This window comes from Phascolarctos cinereus, unplaced genomic scaffold (assembly GCF_003287225.1).
Source record: "Phascolarctos cinereus isolate Bilbo 61053 unplaced genomic scaffold, phaCin_HiC Scaffold_1;HRSCAF=81, whole genome shotgun sequence".
NCBI lineage: Eukaryota > Metazoa > Chordata > Mammalia > Diprotodontia > Phascolarctidae > Phascolarctos > Phascolarctos cinereus.
Window position 1 is genome coordinate 231,069,375 of NW_027555514.1, and position 20,386 is coordinate 231,089,760.

General features: G+C 39.1%; 1 protein-coding gene across 1 annotated transcript in view; it reads left to right on the forward strand.

Annotated features, from left to right (window-relative positions):
* The first annotated feature begins 1,068 nt into the window (after positions 1-1,068).
* Positions 1,069-20,386, forward strand: part of IRAK3 (interleukin 1 receptor associated kinase 3) — a 79,844-nt gene continuing 60,526 nt past the window's right edge. The window contains 1 exon segment of the mRNA XM_020990205.2: positions 1,069-1,473. Coding sequence (XP_020845864.1) covers positions 1,320-1,473 — 154 coding nt within the window. The 5' untranslated portion in view covers positions 1,069-1,319.

Below are 20,386 nucleotides of genomic sequence, written 5' to 3' on the forward strand. Positions count from 1 at the left end.
TTTCTCCATCTTTGATCTCCTTGGGATAAATACTCCTTAGTGGTATTGATGGGTCAAAGGGTATAAACATTTTAGTGACTTCCTTCCCCCCCTCCCCATATTTCTAGAAAGGTTGGACCAATTCACTGCTCTACCAACACTGTATTAATATATCTGTCTTCTCACTTCCCCTGCTAACATTGCTAATTTGTCCTTTGTTATCTCTGACATTTTGCTGAGATTGAGGTGAAATCTTAGAATAGTTTTCCTTATTGGTGATTTGGAGCATTTTTATATGGCTGTTAATCATCTGCATTTTTTTTTTGTTTTGGAAGCAATCAGGATTAAGTGACTTGCCCAAAGTCACACAGCTGGTAAGCATCTGGAGTCTGCATTTGAACTCAGGTCCTTCTGACTCCAGAGTAGGTACTTTATCCACTGCACCACTGAGCTGCCCCAGTCATCTGAATTTCTTCTAGAAAAATGCTCATATCAAATTGTTTGATCACTGATCTATATGAAAGACTCAGATTTTTGAGGAAGTGACAAAATAAGTAGGGAAGCATAATGTAAAGTTCCTGAATAATGCAGAGAATGAGAGGATTTTAAGATTGAGAGCTAAAAAGGACCCAACCGATTTCTGAATATCTTTTTTTGAATTTATTTTTTTGCCAGAAATCATTCCAAAAACAGGATTTAAACCCATCTCCTCGGAACTGAGGTAATTATAACTACGTGGGCCTTTGTAATTGCCTGAGGGCAGGGGGCTAGACCTGGTTAATATCTTGTGGTCCCTTCTAGCGCTGAGATCTGGTAAGATCTTCTAAGATCTATGATTTTTCATAAATTCAAAGGGCATACCCAACGCCATCTATCTGATGGCAGGTCAAATCTAATCAGTATTGCCCCACTCTCCAATTATTTTTTGGTCCGTTTTTAGCTAAGATCTTCCTGCTTTTTCCTTTCTCCCCCCCCAATACAAAATCACTAACTCAGAGGCTGGAGATGAATGAAAGACAGGGGAGGGATGGGAGGGAAGATTTGTTCCTTCCTCAGAAGTTCAGAGGCGGGGCGGGTTTCTTCAGCTGGGAATCTCTTCTTAAATGGAGTAATAATTCCATTTTGCGTCATGGAACGGACGCCTGTCCAACTTCTGGCCTTGGCAAAGGTACACTGCTCTTCCGACGGGAGTAATGGTGGCAGGGAGGATTTCCGCAGTTGTGAAAGAGTACGCCTAGGAAGAAGGGTGGAGGAAGCCCTTGCCTCCCCACCCCATTTCCCCTAGTGAACCAAGCACCAGCAGGCAGCGGTTAGTAGGGACTCGCAGGCACCAGGGAGCGATGGCTTGGGCGCCCGTGGACGGGAGGAGAAGGCGCTGGGAGCCCGCAGCCTTCCCCGAGAGCCTGCCTCTGTTTGATCTGCCCCCATCCTTCCTGGGCAACTTCTGCTCGATCCTGGACTCCTGCGATGGGGCGCTGGGCTGGCGGGGACTCGGTGAGTGCGGGCGCTGTCCCGCGAGTGGGCAGCTGGGGCCCGCGAGCGGAGGCGGCTAGAAGGCATTTGGGGGAGTAAGTGGCTTGCCCAGGGCTGAGATATTTCTCCAGCCTGCGCTATGAGCCTCAGAAGAGGGTGCAAGTGATGTGGAAGGGCCGTTTCATTTATACCAAAATCACATCCTTTTCTTTCTATTGAAAAAGTTTTTAAGGCACATCCCTTTATCTTGGGTCAGAATAACCTTGGGGTATCTCTGAGAACTAAGTAGGCCGAAGGCACACTTTTTAACTCTCTTGCCTTGCCCTACCCTATCAAAACAAACAAACAAAAAGTTAAGTGGCATTTTAAATCGGAAGCGACAATTTCCTCAAAATATTATTTTCATTTTTTCCCCCATTACCAGCAGTCTTATTTTTAAGAGGTTCACAGATAATTCTAACTTGCATTACTGTTCCCAAATTCCTTTATCCTTTAAAGTTTCCAATGCTATCTCACTCATACAAGCTAAGTTCCCTTTGGCAAGTTTAAAATGTTTAAACTTTATAATTGTCCATTTGTGTACATAATTTATATATGTATATATAATTATATATTTCATAGTGTGCTTTATAATTGTATATTTCTGCATACTTTATAATTGTAAGTATATAGGCTTTAACGTTTCTTAAATTTATTTTCCTTCAGCTACTAAATGCTTAACTCGCCTTGCTGTAGTGGACAGAGCACGGTCAGGGGACATAGGATCAAAATCCTACTCTGCTACTTATTACTTGTGTGACTGTGGTCAAATCATTGCAACTCTCTGGGCCTCACTTTCTCAATCTGGAAGATAAAGGGGTTGTGCTCCATCGCCTTTGGGTGTCTTCTACCTTGGAACCTGTGATCCCAGGATAGAATAAAGGTTTCAGTTCAAAGAAAGGCTCTTAACTTTTCCATCTTATTAATTCATCTTTTTATCCTTTGCTTTAAAGAAAATGTGAAAAGTTGAGTAATTATCTGAATGTGTAGATTCATGTGGGTAAGATAGGTCAAAAATCTTTTTTTTTCCTTAGTAGAATTTTTTTTGGCCACATAAATGTTTCTGCTTTGTGTAGACAGTCATTGTGTCCTCAGTTAATATAGTTTAAATGTATGTATAGATATGTGCATATATTTTAATTATCTGAGATAATATCTATTAAATTTATACATAGATGGGTATGAGTTGTGGTCGGAGAAGCTGCCTATTTGGTGAATAGGAGCATAAATTCTGGGTCCCCTAGTAAAAATCTCAGACCAAGATCTTTTGTTATTTACAAAGAAGACAGATTTTCAGTGAAAATGGGGACTTTCATTTCCTTTCCTGGTCTACCATCTCCTTCCTGTAGTGTACAGTGGCTTAGACAATATTTCTACCTAAGGATTTCAGTAGTAATACTTCAAAGGATCCGTGCTTTCATCTGTAGCTGGAACACCATTATAAATACAAGTTGAAGCCAGGCCTGTCCACACCTTAACAGTTGATCTTTGTGGATTGATGGGTCCAAAATTATTTTGTTTGTTATAGCCAAATTTCTGACTACAAGACTAGTTTTGAGGTAACAGACATCCTGGCCTGTATTCAAAACTTAGACTTCCCATGTTATAGCCTTCCAGAACCTGTGATCACCACGATGCTACCATGAGGTAGTGGAGTGGAACTTTTGTAGGGATCTACTTGAGCCAGCCTGTAGTGGCTCTTAAGAGCCAATAATAAAATTTTCAGCATGAACATTTATGTCTTAGAAGTCAGTACACCTACAAACCAGGGCTTGATTTATTCTTTTATTGATTGTCTAGTCTTAAGAAAATAATGGAGAAAATGTTAATAATGCAGATTAAACTTTAAAGTGTGTCATGCTTGTATTCCCATACCCACCTCCCACCCCTGCACCCCTGCTCTGGAGAGCCAGTTGTTAAATATTTACCAGCACAGCTTTGGATTTTGTGAAGCATAACTCTCAAAAATCACAAAGTTTGAGAGCTGCAAGGAATTGTAAAGCTTGTTCAACCTTTTGTCTGTCACTTTAAGGACAAACTGAAGACCTTAGAAGTAAAGTGTCTTGCCCACTTTAAAACTTAGGCTTCTTTATTCTTTGTCCTATGTTCTCTGCTCTACCACCACTCATTATTCTACCTTTCTTAGGTATAATCATCTTTTATCTTAATGAGTAGTTTAATATGTAGCACTTTTTCTGGAACTACCCTTCCATGTACTCTTGGATGTTGGGTGTCCAAGGGAGTCACTATTCTCAAGGTATTCTGTGGATCTTTACTTTTAAAACTATTGTTCATGAGCCCCCACCAGTGTAGTTACCTCTAATAGATAGCCAGTAGCTCAAAGCAAAAGCATTCACTGAGTTGGCATCAGAAGAGCAATACTGATAAAACATTCTTCTACAAGCCTGGGGTATGCTCTCCCACAAGTGCACATGGAGTCAGCACAAAGAGCAGAGACACATTTAAACTATGCTAATAAAGAGACACACAGAGAACACAAGTAGCCAAGGCGACTCGAGACTCTGGCACTGCAAGGTCCTAGGATCCTTTCTTTTCTTGTGGTATCCTCCCATTGCTTTCTTTGGACAGAGCAACTCTGCTGGGTAGTTTACTCAGCTGCAGCTCTACTTGCAGCTGCCAAGATTAATTCATTCTTGAATCCATGACGGGCTATCTTCTTTGCTACTGAAGGTGGAGGTGGGGAATCAGTTCTCAAGTGAATGAGGAGTGATTTTTTTTTCCTTCCTTGATTCTTTTCTTAGTGAGTTTGTTTTTATTTAATAAAAAAACCAAACAAACACTAAAGATACCCTCTAATTCTGTCCTCTACCTGCTGCCTCCTTGGCTTCATTTAAGTCCCAACTATGATTTCATCCTTTATAGGAAGCTTTTCCCAACCCCTCTTACTTCTAGTGGCTTTCCTTTCTTAATTATTTCTTGTTTATCCTGTATGTAGCTTATTCTTGTTTATACATACATACATACACACACATATATATATATGTATATATGTGTGTGCATATGTATGTATGTGTATATATGTATATATATGTGTGTGTGTATATATATATTTGTTTACTTGTCTTTGCTATTAGATTGTGAGCTCCTTGAAGGCTGTGTGTGGCCTCTTTTTGTATTCCCAGCATTTTGCAAAGTCCTTGGTGTGTAGTAGGCACTAAATAAATGTTTACTAACCAATTCCTTCAACTTGCCTGAGCAACTTCTTCACATTTCACTTATGATTTTAACATCTCTTTGTCTCTGTTACTTGCCCCTTCACATTCTGTGATTTCACCAAGTGGACTGGGGGATGGGGGAAGTCAAGTGATCAGTAATCCCCTATCCAACTTCCCCAGTACAATGTAGTTTCATCCAGTGATTCATTTCATACATATGAATTCATTCTCCTAATTTGGGCAATTGGAGCTCTGAGGAGAAATGCTTTCAAGTGTCTGAAGAGCAATTAGTCTTATTCTGCTTGGGCCCAAAAGGCATAGCAGAAGATCAATGGTAGAGGTTTCAAAGACGGAAGTTCAGGCTTAATGAGAAGGCAGTTTTCCTAACAAGTAGAGTTGTTCAAAAGTAGAATGAGTTGCCTAAGCATGTAGTTGTCTAAGCATTGGAGGTGTTCAAGCAATGATTGAATACCACTTGTCTGGTATGTCATAAGAAGCTATTTTTGTTCAGTTACAGTTTGTACCTCTGAGTATTCTTCCAAATCTGAGATTCTCTGATTCTATACTCTGCCCATCCCCATTCAATTTACAGCAGAGAAGTGATAGCCTATGGGAGTCTGGCTATACGATTTCTTTGGAACATAATGCCTTGAAATCATACCTCTAAAAGTTATAAGCACACCTGTGCTTTAGAAACAATGTTATCTAAAATAAAAACTACTAGAATTTTTATTAGCATCACCATTGGAGATCTAGCAAAACATGGATAACCATTTGTTTTAAATGTGGTAAAAGCATATTATTGTAGAGTTGGGTAGGATTAGGTAGCTTCTGAGGTCTTCTCTGCCTTTGAAATTGTGTAATTTTGTATAGATAGAGGAGATTGGAGATGATGCATTTTGAAGATAAGCTGAAGAACATTTCCTGCTAAGTAGCCTGATGAATGGAAGTTTTAGTGTAGATATCATAGTTAAGGGGCCCCCTGAACTTGTCTTCTTGAGTTGCCATATTTTCCAGATACACTGGACCCAGAGCATGCATGGTCAGTATCATATTGTAGAATTAGAGGTAAAAGAGGCCTTGGAGGTAAGTTAAGTTCAACACCCTTATTTTACAGATAAAGAAACTGAAGACCAGAGAAATCCAGTGATTTCTAAGTCACTAAAGTAGCAAGTGGTAGTAGAGGTGAGATTGGAACTTGGAGCCTCTCACCCCAAATCCGGTAGACTTGCCACTACACCCACCATATTGTTGTCTTCAAATTTTGGAAGCACCATCACATAAAAGAGGAACTAGGCTTGTTCTGCTTTGCGCCAGTGGAAAGAAATAGGTAGATTTCCTCTTAACATCATGAAAAAAATTTCTCACATAAAAAAAATGCTATGGGTTGGCTCAGGAGAATGTAAGTTCCTTATCTGTTATAGTCTAAAGTGTCCTATGTTTCTAGTTGAGATTTAGTTAACTCTCTGAGGGTTAGAGCATGATAGTCCAAAAAAAATCTCTCTGGCTTGGGGGAGGGTCTTCTCTGAGCAGCCTGACTCTTCTCTTTCCCTTTTCTGGAAACAAACATGCCTCATGTTGGAAATTCTGTGTTTTGTGTTTATATAGATAGAACCTTGACGAACATTTCCTAGAGTTTCCCTGCCTAGGATGTCAGGAATGAGAAACTAATAATGTGTTCCTGAGCAAGAACCAGTCCCCTTTTGATAAAACACAAGACCTTGCCTACCTCAGTGAATTTCCCTGACTTAGAGGCAAGAAATTGCCCAGGCACCCATATACATTGACTAAGAGAAGACATGAGAACATAGCAGAAACTGAGTATGCCAGTTCTGAGGGCAGCCTATCAGAGGACTGTTGCTGATTCCCTGCCTCCACATACTGACATCCTATATTCTAGCAACTTTTTTTTGTCAAGTGTCTGAGGCCAAATTTGAACTCAGGTCCTCCTGACTCCAGGGCCAGTGCTCTATCCACTGCGCCACTTAGCTGCCCCTAGTATGTTTCTTTCCATGTATTGTATAACAATTTGTATTTGATTTTTTTTCTTCAATACAAATAGAGTGATTGTGTTTTTATCAATACCATGAAACTGGGGCCTCAGACATTTATTAGCTGTGAGTCCCTAGACAAGTCATTTAACCTCAGTTTCCTATTCTGTAAAATGGGGCTAATAATAATAGGACCCACCTTGTAGGGTTGTTATGAGGATCAAATGCGATAATATTTGTAAATCACTTAGCATAGTGATGACTTGTAGAAAGCACTTAATCAGTGCTTGTCTCTACCACCACCCCTTAAGAATTTCTACTTCAGTTACCCATAAAGATAAAAAACAAAGAGTTTCCTTGAATATTTTGGCCTATATGTAAGGAAGGAAATCCCTGCCCACCAGATGATGTAGTTGATGTAGTCACCTAGCTTAGGAAGTAATCACAATGTATTAAGGAGATGTTAAGGAGTTTTCCTATAACCTACAATAATGAGTGAACAAGTATTTAAGCCACCTGAGAGGATTATAGAGCCTTGGCCGTTGTATAAAGGCAACTGATGGCACCCAGAAAATATCTTAGAGAATTAGCAAATACTTAGAGAATCAGTGATGTCCATTGGAGATTATATATATGTGTGTATGTATATATGTATGTATGTACATGTATGTGTGTATACATACACATGTACATGCACACATGTATTTGAATATATATAATATAAACTTATATATACATATATTCAGCATTTGGGGAGACTAGACTGGGATGTGCTTTGTGGAGAAGATACTTGAGACTTTATCTCCTCCCTACCTTTTCCAATTGATCATGTCATCTAAGCTCCTGGACTAGTAAGAGACAATGCCTCCAGCCAAGAGTAGAGACAGACATTCAAGAATAGACCCTCACATAGAGAGGCAGTGATCCAAGGGAAGAAGCAGATTTATGGAGCATGGTCCCTTGTGGCAGAGTGTGGCCAGCTATGGGCTCAAGAAAGAAGCCAACCCATGAACCCAAGAGAGATGTTCTACCCAAGAGGCTGTGTGAGTACTCAGTGAAGACAGAAAAGTATTTCCAGGATCTCTGAGAATAGCTTTGTGGTTTGTCCTTTGTTCTCAAAGAAGACCATGACATCAGGGAGATAATACCGTCACATGCAGGTGAATTGGATTTAAGTGAGGGAGAACTGGGCAAAGTCACCAGCCTCTCTTTCTCCTCCGGAGCCATCTGGATCCAATGGTCAGATATAGATCAGGACAACTGGAGATGGCTCCATAGAATGGCTAGTATTCTATAGGAATAGAAGTTGTAAGTTAACCTCTGTAGATATGTTTCCTACAAATGTACCTTACTGCTGTAGTACTTTAACTTTGAGCCCATTTTTTTCCATGGATGTTCTTGGTATTTGTGAGAGAGTAAGCCCCAGATTTATGGCAGAAATATGTATGTGTGTGTATATATACACATATACATATATATATATATATATACATACATATATACATCTACATATATACACATACACATATACATACACATATAATACACACACACATATATGTATACTACTGTTCTTATTTTTGCCTTTGCTAAGAGCTAATGAAGCCCACTCACTGATTGTAAATGGAAAACACATTAATGGGGGCTTAGAAGTTATGGTGTTAGAAGTACTTCCTTAAAGGATTACCTCTAGAATGCAATATAACAATATAGACCTACCCCTCAAGTGGGAGTGAAAGTTGTGAAAGTCTCTGAAAGGATGACACATTGTATACTTATGTATCATTTCAATAGAACAAAAATATCGTTACTTGGTTTTGTTGTTATTGATTGGTATAAGAAACGTAGCTGAGTTGTGATTTTGAATTTTTCTGCTTTTTCTGTAATTAAAAACTTTAATTTTAAGGGAAGATTCAATTGTTGGTTTTTTTGTTTTGTTTTTTCTCTTTGTATGCTTTGGAGGAAAAAAAAGAGAAATCATTAGCTTATCATAAGACAAACAGTAAAAATATTATCTTAACTTTGTAGGGAATTTTGCCTGGGGTTGTATGCAAAAACACACATACCAAATAAGGTTGTATTGCATTATTCTAAAAAACCCCTTGAGACATTTATTTGCATACATGGGCATGTGATTTATTGAACTTATGTCCCCAGTGGTTAACACTACCTAGGAAAGTATACAGTGTAAATATGATAGCTTTGATTTCCTTCCTGAATACTGAATGATTTTGAACCATTTGGGATCATTAGATGAAATATTTCTAAGCTAGTTCTAACTTCTAAGCTAGCTCAACACAGTTTGTTGAGAGGGGATAAATATCCTTGTATTTCTAGCAAAAACCTTCTCTTTCCAGGAAATGCTATGAATGTTATCTTTACCTCTTCCCTAACTTTGACTCCCACCCCCAAGAGAAGTGTTCAGTTTTCCCAGAAGGCATCCTGTCCTTAATTTGCCCTTTAAACATTATGACCTTCATAATTTATTTTTATTTGTTTTGTATTAAGAACATACCCAATCAATCATATGCAAGCCCAGGCTGAAACATTTGTAGAGAAAGTTATAAATGTCAAAGAACATACCCTCAGGGTTATCTTGGTCAAGAGGTTATAACATAAATCATTCTGTTGAATGGTTTATTCTCAGTATTGAAATACATTTTAAAAAATAACAATATGACATATTGGGGGGAAGCATATAGCTAAGAATCAGGAGACCTGGATTTTAGTTCTGAGTTTGCCTTTAACTTCTTTTGTGACTATGAATAACTTACTTAAACCGCCCTGTGCCTCAGCTTCCTTAACTGGAAAATGAGACAGTTGGACTAGATAGTCTCTAAGCCCATTTGAACTCCTTCATTCTGCGATGATTCTAAGTGAATTGGGCACTTTCAACATACTAATTATATCTCCTAGAGTCTTTTACCATTTGGGAATGAATTATTTCTGTGAATGACACAATAGACCTTAATTGTTATTTGAGGGGCAGCTAGGTGATATAATAGCTAGATTGCTGGCCTGAAGTCAGAAAGACTCATCTTCCTGAGTTCAAATCTGTCCTCAGACACTTCCTAGCTGCGTGACCTTGGACAGGTCACTTAACCCTATTTGCCTCAGTTCCTCATCTGTAAAATGAGCTGGAAAAGGAAATGGCAAACCACTCTAGTATCTTTGCCAAGAAAACCCCAAATAAGGTCACAAAAAGTCAGATACCACTGAAATGACTGAAGAATAACCATCATTAGGGAAAAGAGAAAACCTGTTAGAATATTGGAGGGTGAGCCATCAGAGAAAGGGAGCACAAAATCTCAGTTCTGGAGTGGTGCCTTTTAAATCGAACTTATTTCATGGAATCATAGATTTAGAAATGAAAGAGACCTTTGGGGTTATCTAACACCCCCCACCCCTTAAGGATATGAAGACCGGGAGAGATTAAGTGACTTGTCAATGTCCCACATGTCATAAACAGATGGCAGAGCCATGATTTTCTGGCTCCAATGCTGTTTGCACATTCTCTTCTTTAAAAGTAGTTCAACCCAGAGACTTTTGTGAATATTGTGCAACACACAATTTCACTTCTCAGTGAGAGAGTTAGTTAATACATGCAAGTGGTGCAGTAGAAAAAGCACTGGGTTTAATCAGAGGACCTAGGTTCAAATTCTGGCCCTGCCATTTACTATCTGGGTGACCTTGGGCAATTGACTTGACATCTCTCGGACCTCAGTTTCCTCATCTAAAAATGAGCTTGATTTGATGACTTCTGAGGTCCCTCCAGCTCTAAATCTATAAGCCCCATGACACATGCTAGGTTTGGGGATGTGTATATAGTTAATAAAAGAATCCCTATTTATAAGGAGCCAACATTCCATTAGAAGAGACAAGGACATTGGGGACAGCTAGGTGGTGCAGTGAAAATAGCACCGGCCCTGGAGTCAGGAGGACCTGAGTTCAAATCCAGCCTCAGACTTCCTAGCTGTGTGACCCTGGGCAAGTCACTTAACCTCAATTGCCTCACCAAAAAAAAAAAAAAGAAGAAACAAGGATATATAGAAGTATATACAGAACAAATATAGGGTACAAATGCAGAATGGTTAAATACATGGTAGTTTCAGAAGGAGGGCCTTAGCAGTTGAGGAGGTCAGGAAAGGCTTCACGTAGAAGATGGTACTTGAGCTGAATCACAAAGGAGGAGAGAGAATCAATGAGGCAGAGGTAAAGAGGAGCTTAGGTATCAATGATAGAGCAGGTGGCCTCTGAATGAGAAGACAGTAGGTCAAAGGGTCAGAATAGAATAGAGTTTGGAATACCTGCAGCAAAGGTAGTGATGTGGGGGTCAACATCCAGCTGATAGTGGACATCCTCCATGTGGTGGGAACCAGGCAGTGGGGCTATGCAGTTGGTTTGGGGAAAGGAAAAATCCACGACTCCCTTCAGTGGTGGCTAGTGGTGCTGGTCTATCTTCTGGCCACCTCTGGTAGGCTGGGATGGGGGCTAGGAATGACCCTAATGACCACTTTAGCAGCACTATTGGAGAGTAAACCAGTATCAATCAGTTTGCAGGTCCATTGACCTGTGTATATTGTGAAAGGTTCTACACATCACCAGAATTTTTCTGAAATAGAGCTTTCCTGATGCCATTCTTCTACTCAAAAACCTTTAATGGCTCCCTGTTGCTTATGGAATAAACCAAATTCATTAAACCAACATTCAAAGCTCTCCACATTCTGGCCTTACATTAAATTTCCTTTTTTTAATTTAAAATTTTGTTTTTCCTCAATTACAAGTAAAAACAATTTTTAATATTTTTAAAAATTTTTTGAGTACCAAATTCTTTCCCTTCCTCCCTTGCCACCCTCTGCCCCTCATTGAGAAGGCAAGCAATTTGACATAGGTTATAAATATGCAGTCATGCAAAACATTTCCATGTTGGTCACCTTACATTACATTTCTAATCCTATCTACTAAGATTAATTTATATGAATTCTTTTCTCTAAACAAATTTTCCTAATCCTTGGTCCCTTGAACACACCATGCTCATTGCTACCTTTCTTATTCACATCATATCCTCCCTTCTCACTCCAATCCCTCTTTCCTCCCATGGAATGTTAGCTTCTTCCCTTTCCATTGTTCCAGACTTCATCTTTTCTTCAAGACCAGCATGAAGGCTATTCTGCCTCTACTCTCTCTCTCTCTCTGTCTCTCTCTCTGTCTCTCTCTCTCTCTCTCTGTTTCTCTCTCTCTCTCTCTCTCTCTCTCAATTCATTCTAATTCATTCATTCAAGTGTGAGGGTTGATTGAGTCAATCATCTCATCCAAATTATAAAAACCTCCATTGAATCAGTCAATCAAAGGCAATTCAACAAAACAGAACAAGAAGCCTGTTTTGAGCAACTTGGTAATGCTCCATGAGGCTTTTATAAAAGTGGAAAGCTAGTTTAGAATTTGGATTCAAATTTCTGGTAGCTTAGTGGGTAGAAACTTCCAGCCAAGGCTTTGAAAAGAAATCACTTGGGGGAAGGGAAGGAGAAAACCTTCAGCCTCATCCCCAGCCCACCCTGGCCTTACTTGACCAGAGGAAGACCTTGGGATCTTTGGAAGACCAGAAGAATTGGATTTATTTTTTTTTAGGCAGATCTCTAAGACAGAAGCAGCTGGTGATAGTGTCTGCATTGGAAGCCAAGCACAACCTAGAAACACCAAGGAAAAGCAGTTTCAAAACTCTGCAAAGAGAGATGCCTAAAGATAACTTGATGAGAAAATAAGAGAAAAGGACTTCCAGCAACTAGGAGCTATGAATTCTTCTTTTGCCGTATTTCCTTTCTAACCTTGAGCCAGCTTTCCAATGGACTCTGTATGCCCTTATGGGAGGGTATGTTATAGACTTTTGGAGGGTGGTATGGAGGAAGTTTTGTTCTGTTGTTACTATCTACCTTACTAAACCCATTCCTAGAGGCTATCTGGGTGGCTAATTGATATTAAATCCTAATCCATTGAAATTAAGTCACAATCAGTTGGGGAAGCAGACCAGGGAGGGCTTATGAGCTATAGCATTAGAAAACCACTTCAAACTCCTCAGGGTCCCTGAGGGGATAAGTAGCCAGCTGCCCCCAGAGAGACAATCCTTTCAGTGCTAGGAGGGGATAAGAGAAAAATCTCAGAGCATGTGCTATACATTGTTCATACTACTGCCAGAATAAAATTCCCTATATGTCAATTGAGTCACCTCGCTCCTCTCCTCAAAAATCTTTAGTGGTTCCCCTTTGCCTTCTTACTGAGTACATTCAGACTCTTCTGCCTGGCTTTCAAGGCCTTCTGCAATCTTGTGCTGAGGTTTGTCTTTGCTTATTTGTGCTCTACCTTGAACAACTAACTCCCTGTACCCATAGTAAACTGAACTCTTCTGCTTCTGGACCTTTGTTCATATCATTCCCTGTGCCTAGAATGTTTCCTTCTTCCTTTTTTTTATGTTTTTATTTTTGTTTTTGGTGAGGCAATAGGGGTTAAGTGACTTGCCTAGGGTCACACAATCCTTCTTCTTGAAATCCTATCAATTCTTTAAATTTTACTCAACTATCATTGTCTCCCTGGCATGGGACTGTAATTGGCTAAGATTGCACAGGAAGCAAGAATGTACGGTTGCAACTCACTCTTCTAATGTCATGGTGTGCCTGGATAATCAGAAGCATGTACGTTCTGCCCCCTTCAGCTCTGTGTAAGCCAAAGGCAAATACCTCATTTGCTTCACCCTTTTGGGGGTTTATTGTATCTCCCATCCTTATCCTCCTGGTTAATAATAGCTTCCTCTGTGGCAGCTAAGTGGCACAGTGGATAGAACACTGGCCCTGGAGTCAGGAGGACCTGAGTTCAAATTCGGCCTGAGACACATAACACTCACAGCTGTGTGACTCGGGGCAAGTCACTTAACCCCTATTGCCCTCACCAAAAAAAAAAAAGCTTCCTCTTTGGACCTTGCATGTATAATATTGTGTTATTGTGTATATTTTAATTTAGTTTATTTTTATTATTTATTTAGGTTTGTTTATATATTTTACTTATTTTTATATTTATTTTTATTCTTAGTATATTTTGATTTAATTTAGTACTTTAATTATTTGTGTTTGCATATTTTCCTTCTCTTAAAATGTGTCATGAGCTCAGGGACTATGTCTTATCTAAATTTTATATCTCCCCTAGTGCCTAACATGATGCTCTTCAAAAAGTGGACATTTTATAAATATTCGTTGAATGAATAGACTTTGTAATTCAAATTTACTCTAAATCAAAATATGGAGTCTGCCTTGCTTTCATTGATATTTTAATATATGGCCCAAGAAATCTAGATATTGTTGAATATGTGTATGTGCCACATAGTGAAGCCCTCATCTGTCCATTGACTGGAGATGGTGGACACAAATTTAGCATTTTGTTTCAGAAGATACATGCTGTTCAAGTCTTTAACCTTGTCTTCTCTAACATAGCCTTTATTAGATGAAGACACTGAGACTGTTAAGGTTTGGTGTCTTGTTCACACTTCTGCTATAACATCTGGAACAGAGCTGCATTAAGCTTCTTAGTGTATGTATGTGTATGTGTATATTTATCTATGTATATATATATATGTATATATATATAATATACATATATAGATACTGTTTGCCTCAGTTTCCTCATCTGCAAAATGAGCTAGAGAAGGAAGTGGTAAACCGCTCTAGTATCTTTGCCAAGAAAACCCCAAATGGGGTCATGAAAGAGTCTGAACAACAAATATATATACTATACTATATTCACATATATGTACCATACTATACTATACTATACTATACTATACTATACTATACTATACTATACTATACTGTACTATATTATACACGCATATACTATATTATGCACATACACATATACTATACTATACCAATAAATATATATTATACACATATATATATACTGTACTATACTATATACAAACATATATGTTGTATTATACTGTGCATATACGTTATACACACATATACTATGCTATGCTTTACTATACTATGCACATGTACTATACTATATATCTATATACACAATATATACATATATTCTATACTATATACATATACTATACATACACATATATGCTATACCACAGTACAATACCCTACAATATACTACATATATATACTATACACACACATATTATGCTATACTTCACTATACATACACATATATATTATATATTATACTCATATACTATATACAATACATATATATACTATGCAATACACACATATACTATACTATGCAATATGCACATATATAATATACTATACATAAACATATATACTATATTATACACATACATATATACTATACTAAACACCCATATACTATGTTATACTTTACTATACACACATATACTATACTATACATATATACTATACTGTACTATACGTGTGTGTGTGTGTGTGTGTGTGTGTATATGTGTGTGTATGTGTGTGTGTTCTTTAATTCTGACAGTTCTCTCGAGAAGATGCTATGGTCGAAGGGCTAATTGTTTACTGCATATTCTTTTTCTCAGACCAAGACTTTTCACTGAGTCATGCTAGGTCCACTAAACGCAGTGTGCTGTAGTGCACAGACAGTGGACCTAGGAGCCAGAAAGTCCCAGATTCAAGTTCTTCCTTTGACAATATTAATTGTGTTGAATTAACCTCTCAGTGCCCCAGGCAATTCTCTAAGACTGTAAGTTGTTGATCTGCATTCTTTGAGGGAGCTAACTCATCTGGGAGTCCCCTAGACCAATGAGATCACTGGCCAATCCCTTATTACTACCCTATATTTAGGATAACTTCTGCCCCAAAACTAATCTGTCTCCTGCAATGTTAGCCTTATCCACAGATAGAAAAGATTTAGCCCAAGTGGTTAATGTTGCTTTGTAATATGAATCTTAACCAAACAGGCCAATCAATGGGTCAGAAAGAAATCTATTTGGAAGAAGAGCCATATCGGGGGCAGCTAAGTGGCACAGTGGATAGAACTCTAGCCTTGGAGTCGGGAGGACCTGAGTTCAAATGTGGCCTCAGACCAAACACTTGACACTAACTAGCTGTGTGACCCTGGGCAAGTCACTTAACCCTGATTGCCTCACAAAAAAAAATTGCTGGGAAGAAGAGCCATATCTCCAACCCACTTCAAGTGCCATTTGTTCAATACACATAGAAATGTGTAAGCATTCATCAGTGACGTGTGATTTCATAAGTGCTAATCACCAATTCTTGACATATTTCCTCTAGGACTTAGAAAGTCTTCTGGTACTATTTTGGCCAAAAAAAAAAATTGGCCGTGTGGACAATTTGGTGCTCAAAGCTTTTCGTCATTGGTAGGGCCTAACAGAGGCAAGGCTCCAATCAATGGCTTAATCTTCAAGAAATCAGGATGACCTCCAGATCGGGAGGAGGTTAGGAAGCAGGACTTCTGTGGAGCACTGTATTGGTAGGCATTCTAAAAGTCTCTGGATGTTTCATATGCTTTACCTATTGCCTCCTAGGTTGAAACAGGAGATGAATACAAAGGTGATTCAGGGAGATAGAAGAAAACATACATTCTTATCAGTCAATCCTTATAATCAATGAATGAGCATTTTTTTCCTTTTTTATAATTTAATATTTTCCCAATTACATATAAAAACCATTTTTAGCATTTGTTTATTAAATATTTTTGAGTTCCAAATTCTCTCCTTTGCTTCTTTCCCTCCTCCCTCTCATTGAGAAGGCAAGCAATCTGATATAGGTTATACTCGTGTAGTCATGCAAAACATATTTTCATGTTAGTCATGTTGTGAAGGAAGATACGGATAAACCCCCCCCCAAGAAAAATAAACAAAAGGTATATATCTATCTGCATTCAGACTCCATCCATTCTTTCTCTGGAGATATGTAGCATTTTTCATCATAAGTCTTTTAGAATTGTCTTGAATCATTGTATTGCTGAGAACAACTAGGTCTGAATAAACATTTATTAAGTGCTTACTACTAGCCTGGCACAATGCTAAGCCAGAAAAGAGGGGAGGAGGAGAAAAATAGTCCCTGTCCTCAAGGAGCTTCCATTCTAGTGTGGGAGACTTGAACATAGATACAGGATGTATATGGAGTAGATATGATCTAATGTCACTTTAGAAGGGAAGGCGCTCTGCAGAAGGTGACTTTTGAGCTGAGTTGGCAAGGAAGCCAGAGATTCTAAGAGGCGGAGGTGAGAAGGGAGGGCATTCCTGGAATGAGGGACAGCCAGTACAAAGGTACCAAAGTAGGAGATGGAATATTGTCTATAAGGAATGGGAAGTAGACCAGTATTCTTGAACTGTTGAGTTTGTGAAGGAGAGTAATATGTAAGAAAACAAGAAGGAAGAAGACGACGACGAAGAAGAAGAAGAAGAAGAAGAAGAAGAAGAAGAAGAAGAAGAAGAAGAAGAAGAAGAAGAGGAAGAGGAGAGAGAGAGAGAGAGAGAGAGAGAGAGAGAGAGAGAGAGAGAGAGAGAGAGAGAATGAGAATACAAGAAAAACAGAAGGAGCCAGGTTGTGAAGGGTTTTACAGGATGAATGGATATTCACATTTGATCCTAGAGGTAACAAATAGGGAGCTAAATAGGGAATTTACTGAGAGAGAGAGAGAGAGAGAGAGAGAGAGAGAGAGAGAGAGAGAGAGAGAGAGAGAGTATGTGTCAGGGGATGTTATAGTTAAATCTCCACACTATGAAAAATACTTTGGCAATAATTTGAAGAATGTTTTGGAGTGACTCGAGGCAAGGTGACCAGGTAGAAGGTTATTGCAATAGCCCAGGTAATTCAGGTGATGGAGGGCCTGAATTAGGATGATGATAGTGGTAGAGGGAGGCCTCCAAGGTAGAGAGAAAGAGATGATGTAGAAGTAAAAACAAGATTGGCAGCTGATTATATAGATCTGTGGGGGGAGTGAAGGATGACACTGAGGTAGTTAATGACCCAAGGATGGTGGTGCCTTGACAGTAACAGAGTTCAAAAGAAGGATGACTTTTAGGGGAAAGATCATGAGTTCTGTTTTAGACTTACTGAATTTGAGGTGCTTGTGGGGTCTCCAGGCAGTCGGTGGTGTGGCATTGGAGCTCAAGAGACAAGGGCTGGATATATTGCTCTGACAGTAGTCTGCATAAAGATGATGTTGAAGGGCCAGAATGGGGCCTTGAGATACAAAATTACTAGGGATGACTTGGATAAAAATAAAGCAAAGGAAACTGAGAAGGAGTACTCAGGCAAGTAGGAGAAAAATCTAGAGAGCAATGTCACCAAAGCCCCAAGAGAAGACAGTTTTCAGGGGGAGAAGTTCGTCAACACTCATTGGTCAAATACTGCAGGGAGAGCAAGAAAGATAAAGATTGAGAAAAAAAAAACTAGCCGTAGCAATTGAGAGATTATCTAAAACTTTGGAGAGAATAGAATTGAATGATGGAATCAGAAGCCAATTTATAGAGGGTTTGGAAGGGAATGAATGGAGAGGAGGTAAAATTACTGAGTGTAGTTGGCTAGATGAAAAAGGGAGAAGAAATATACAGGACCTAGCAGAGGTGGTAGAATTTAGTGATTTTTTTTTAAGGATTGAGGAAATTTGAGGGTTCTTGTAGGCTTCCGGAAAGACACCAATAGATAAGGAAGGATTAAAGAATAGAAAAAAGGAGGAATAGTAGTAGAGGAAATTTGCTGGAGATGATCAGAGGAAGTGGCATCCAGAGTCTGGAGAGAAGGACTGGCCTTGGCAAGGAGAAGGGCCACCTCTTTATCACTTTTGAAAAGCCAGGGAAGGATAGAGACATTCCAATTCACTGATATGAAATACTTAGTTGAAGCTGTTCTTTTGCAGCCCAACCATGCATTTGAAACGAATCCATCATCCTCACTTAATGTGTGTATATGTTTCATTTTTAATAAAGAGAGCTGCCACTCAAAGTTAGATTAGTCATTGGTTCCCAATTTTTTTTCTGCCCAGCACCCACTTTCTGCACGACTACATTTTTCATTTCCACCTTTCAGTTGTGTTTGCACGATATTTGGCAGCAATCACAATGAAAACATGTAAAGCATAATATGTTTTTTTCAGTTTACAAGGAAAAGCAGGCCAGGACTGTTTTGTAATGGAAAATTACTTTAAAGTAAGGGAATTTGCCTGTTGCAATCTATGTATCGCTTGCTTGGAGTTTAAGCTAATCAAATTACTCACAAGTAGAATTGATAATGTGAAGATGCTATACCAATTCAATTTAAGTCTACAAAATTTATTCAGGGCCTACTGTGTGCAAGGCATGGCTTTTCCCAGGGCATTTCATTTCAGATAGTACACCTGATGAGGGTCAGGTTGCGATGTGGTGGGATGTCTCAAAGAATTTCAGAGTCAGGCTGACTCCAAGCCAGTTAGAGAGATGTATTGTAGATTTGTGGTTTCACGCTCTGGTGAGTAGCTAAGTTTCTTAGAGGAACTTGCAATTTCAGTAAGCAATTTTATAGAATATATGATGCTGATTACACAATCAAAATTTGTATAGAATATAGGAATATGATCAATATTAGAAAAACAGGAGGGGCTTGTTAAGGGATTAGGTAATAGGGGAGAGGGTCCATTCTGTGGTTCAGTGGTCAGACATCTTAGCCGTACTGCTTTCTGGTTGGCTAGCTATTGTGGTCCTGTCTGGTGAAGATGAATTATTAGGTATTGGGATCCTGTCTTGGGCTAAATGGATGACATGATTGATTGTGACTGCTTACAAGAACGCACCTATTCAAATATGTGGATTGGATCTGAGGACAGTGGCTAGCTGGGGCAGTGGGCATGCTGTTCAGTGTGGCCCATATGGAAGTTAGCATATTGGGGTTGGAGGCAGCTTTAGGATTCCATCATACTTAATCAAGCCATCAATCAATAAACATTTATTAAACACCTACTATATGCCAGATATTCTGCTAAGCTCAGTGTAGACATATCTCTAGAGACCCATAAAACTGAAGGCTCAGATCTCTGAAAGCCCATTCATGGCTGGGGAAGGCATAGAGATGAGATAGATGCTGAGAAGACTGGGGAACCCACAAGAGGTAGAGGAAGATCCTGATGTTCATTCCTTTCTAGGCCACATTCTAGATTTTGTCTACCATGCTTCAGAAACTTCATCACCCTGGAAACTCACTGCAGCCCTGGAATTCACACATGAGAAGTCTAATCTGAGAATATGACCTTTGATTGGAGGGCTTCTCCCAGGACCAATATTTAGCCACATCTCATCCCTTTTCCTACAGAACTCTAGGCTGCTGCCCTTTCCCATTCTTCCTTTCCCTCCTTTTTCAGCTTCCTTTTATGGATTACCTTTCCCATTAGAATGTAAGCTCTTTATGGATAGGGACTGTCTTTGTTCCCCTTGTATTTATATTCCCAGAACTTAGCACAGTAAAGTAAGTGCTTAACAAATATTTATTGATTGATTGCTTTGGGCCTGGAGGTAGTTTCCCCAAAGAACTTTTCTCATTTTGTCTGGGACAGAGATTTCCAAGTGTTTATCATCAGTCCTACCACGAAGGACTGTGGAATTTAGGAATTTCCCATCTCTTACTGTGACTTTTAGCAGTGGTGGTTCCTAGGGCCCTCCTGGTTGTGGGTTTGAGAATACAACAATTGCGTAGTGGTTAAGGAACAAACCTTTCCTTCAAAGTAAAGTTGGTTTCAGTATCTAAT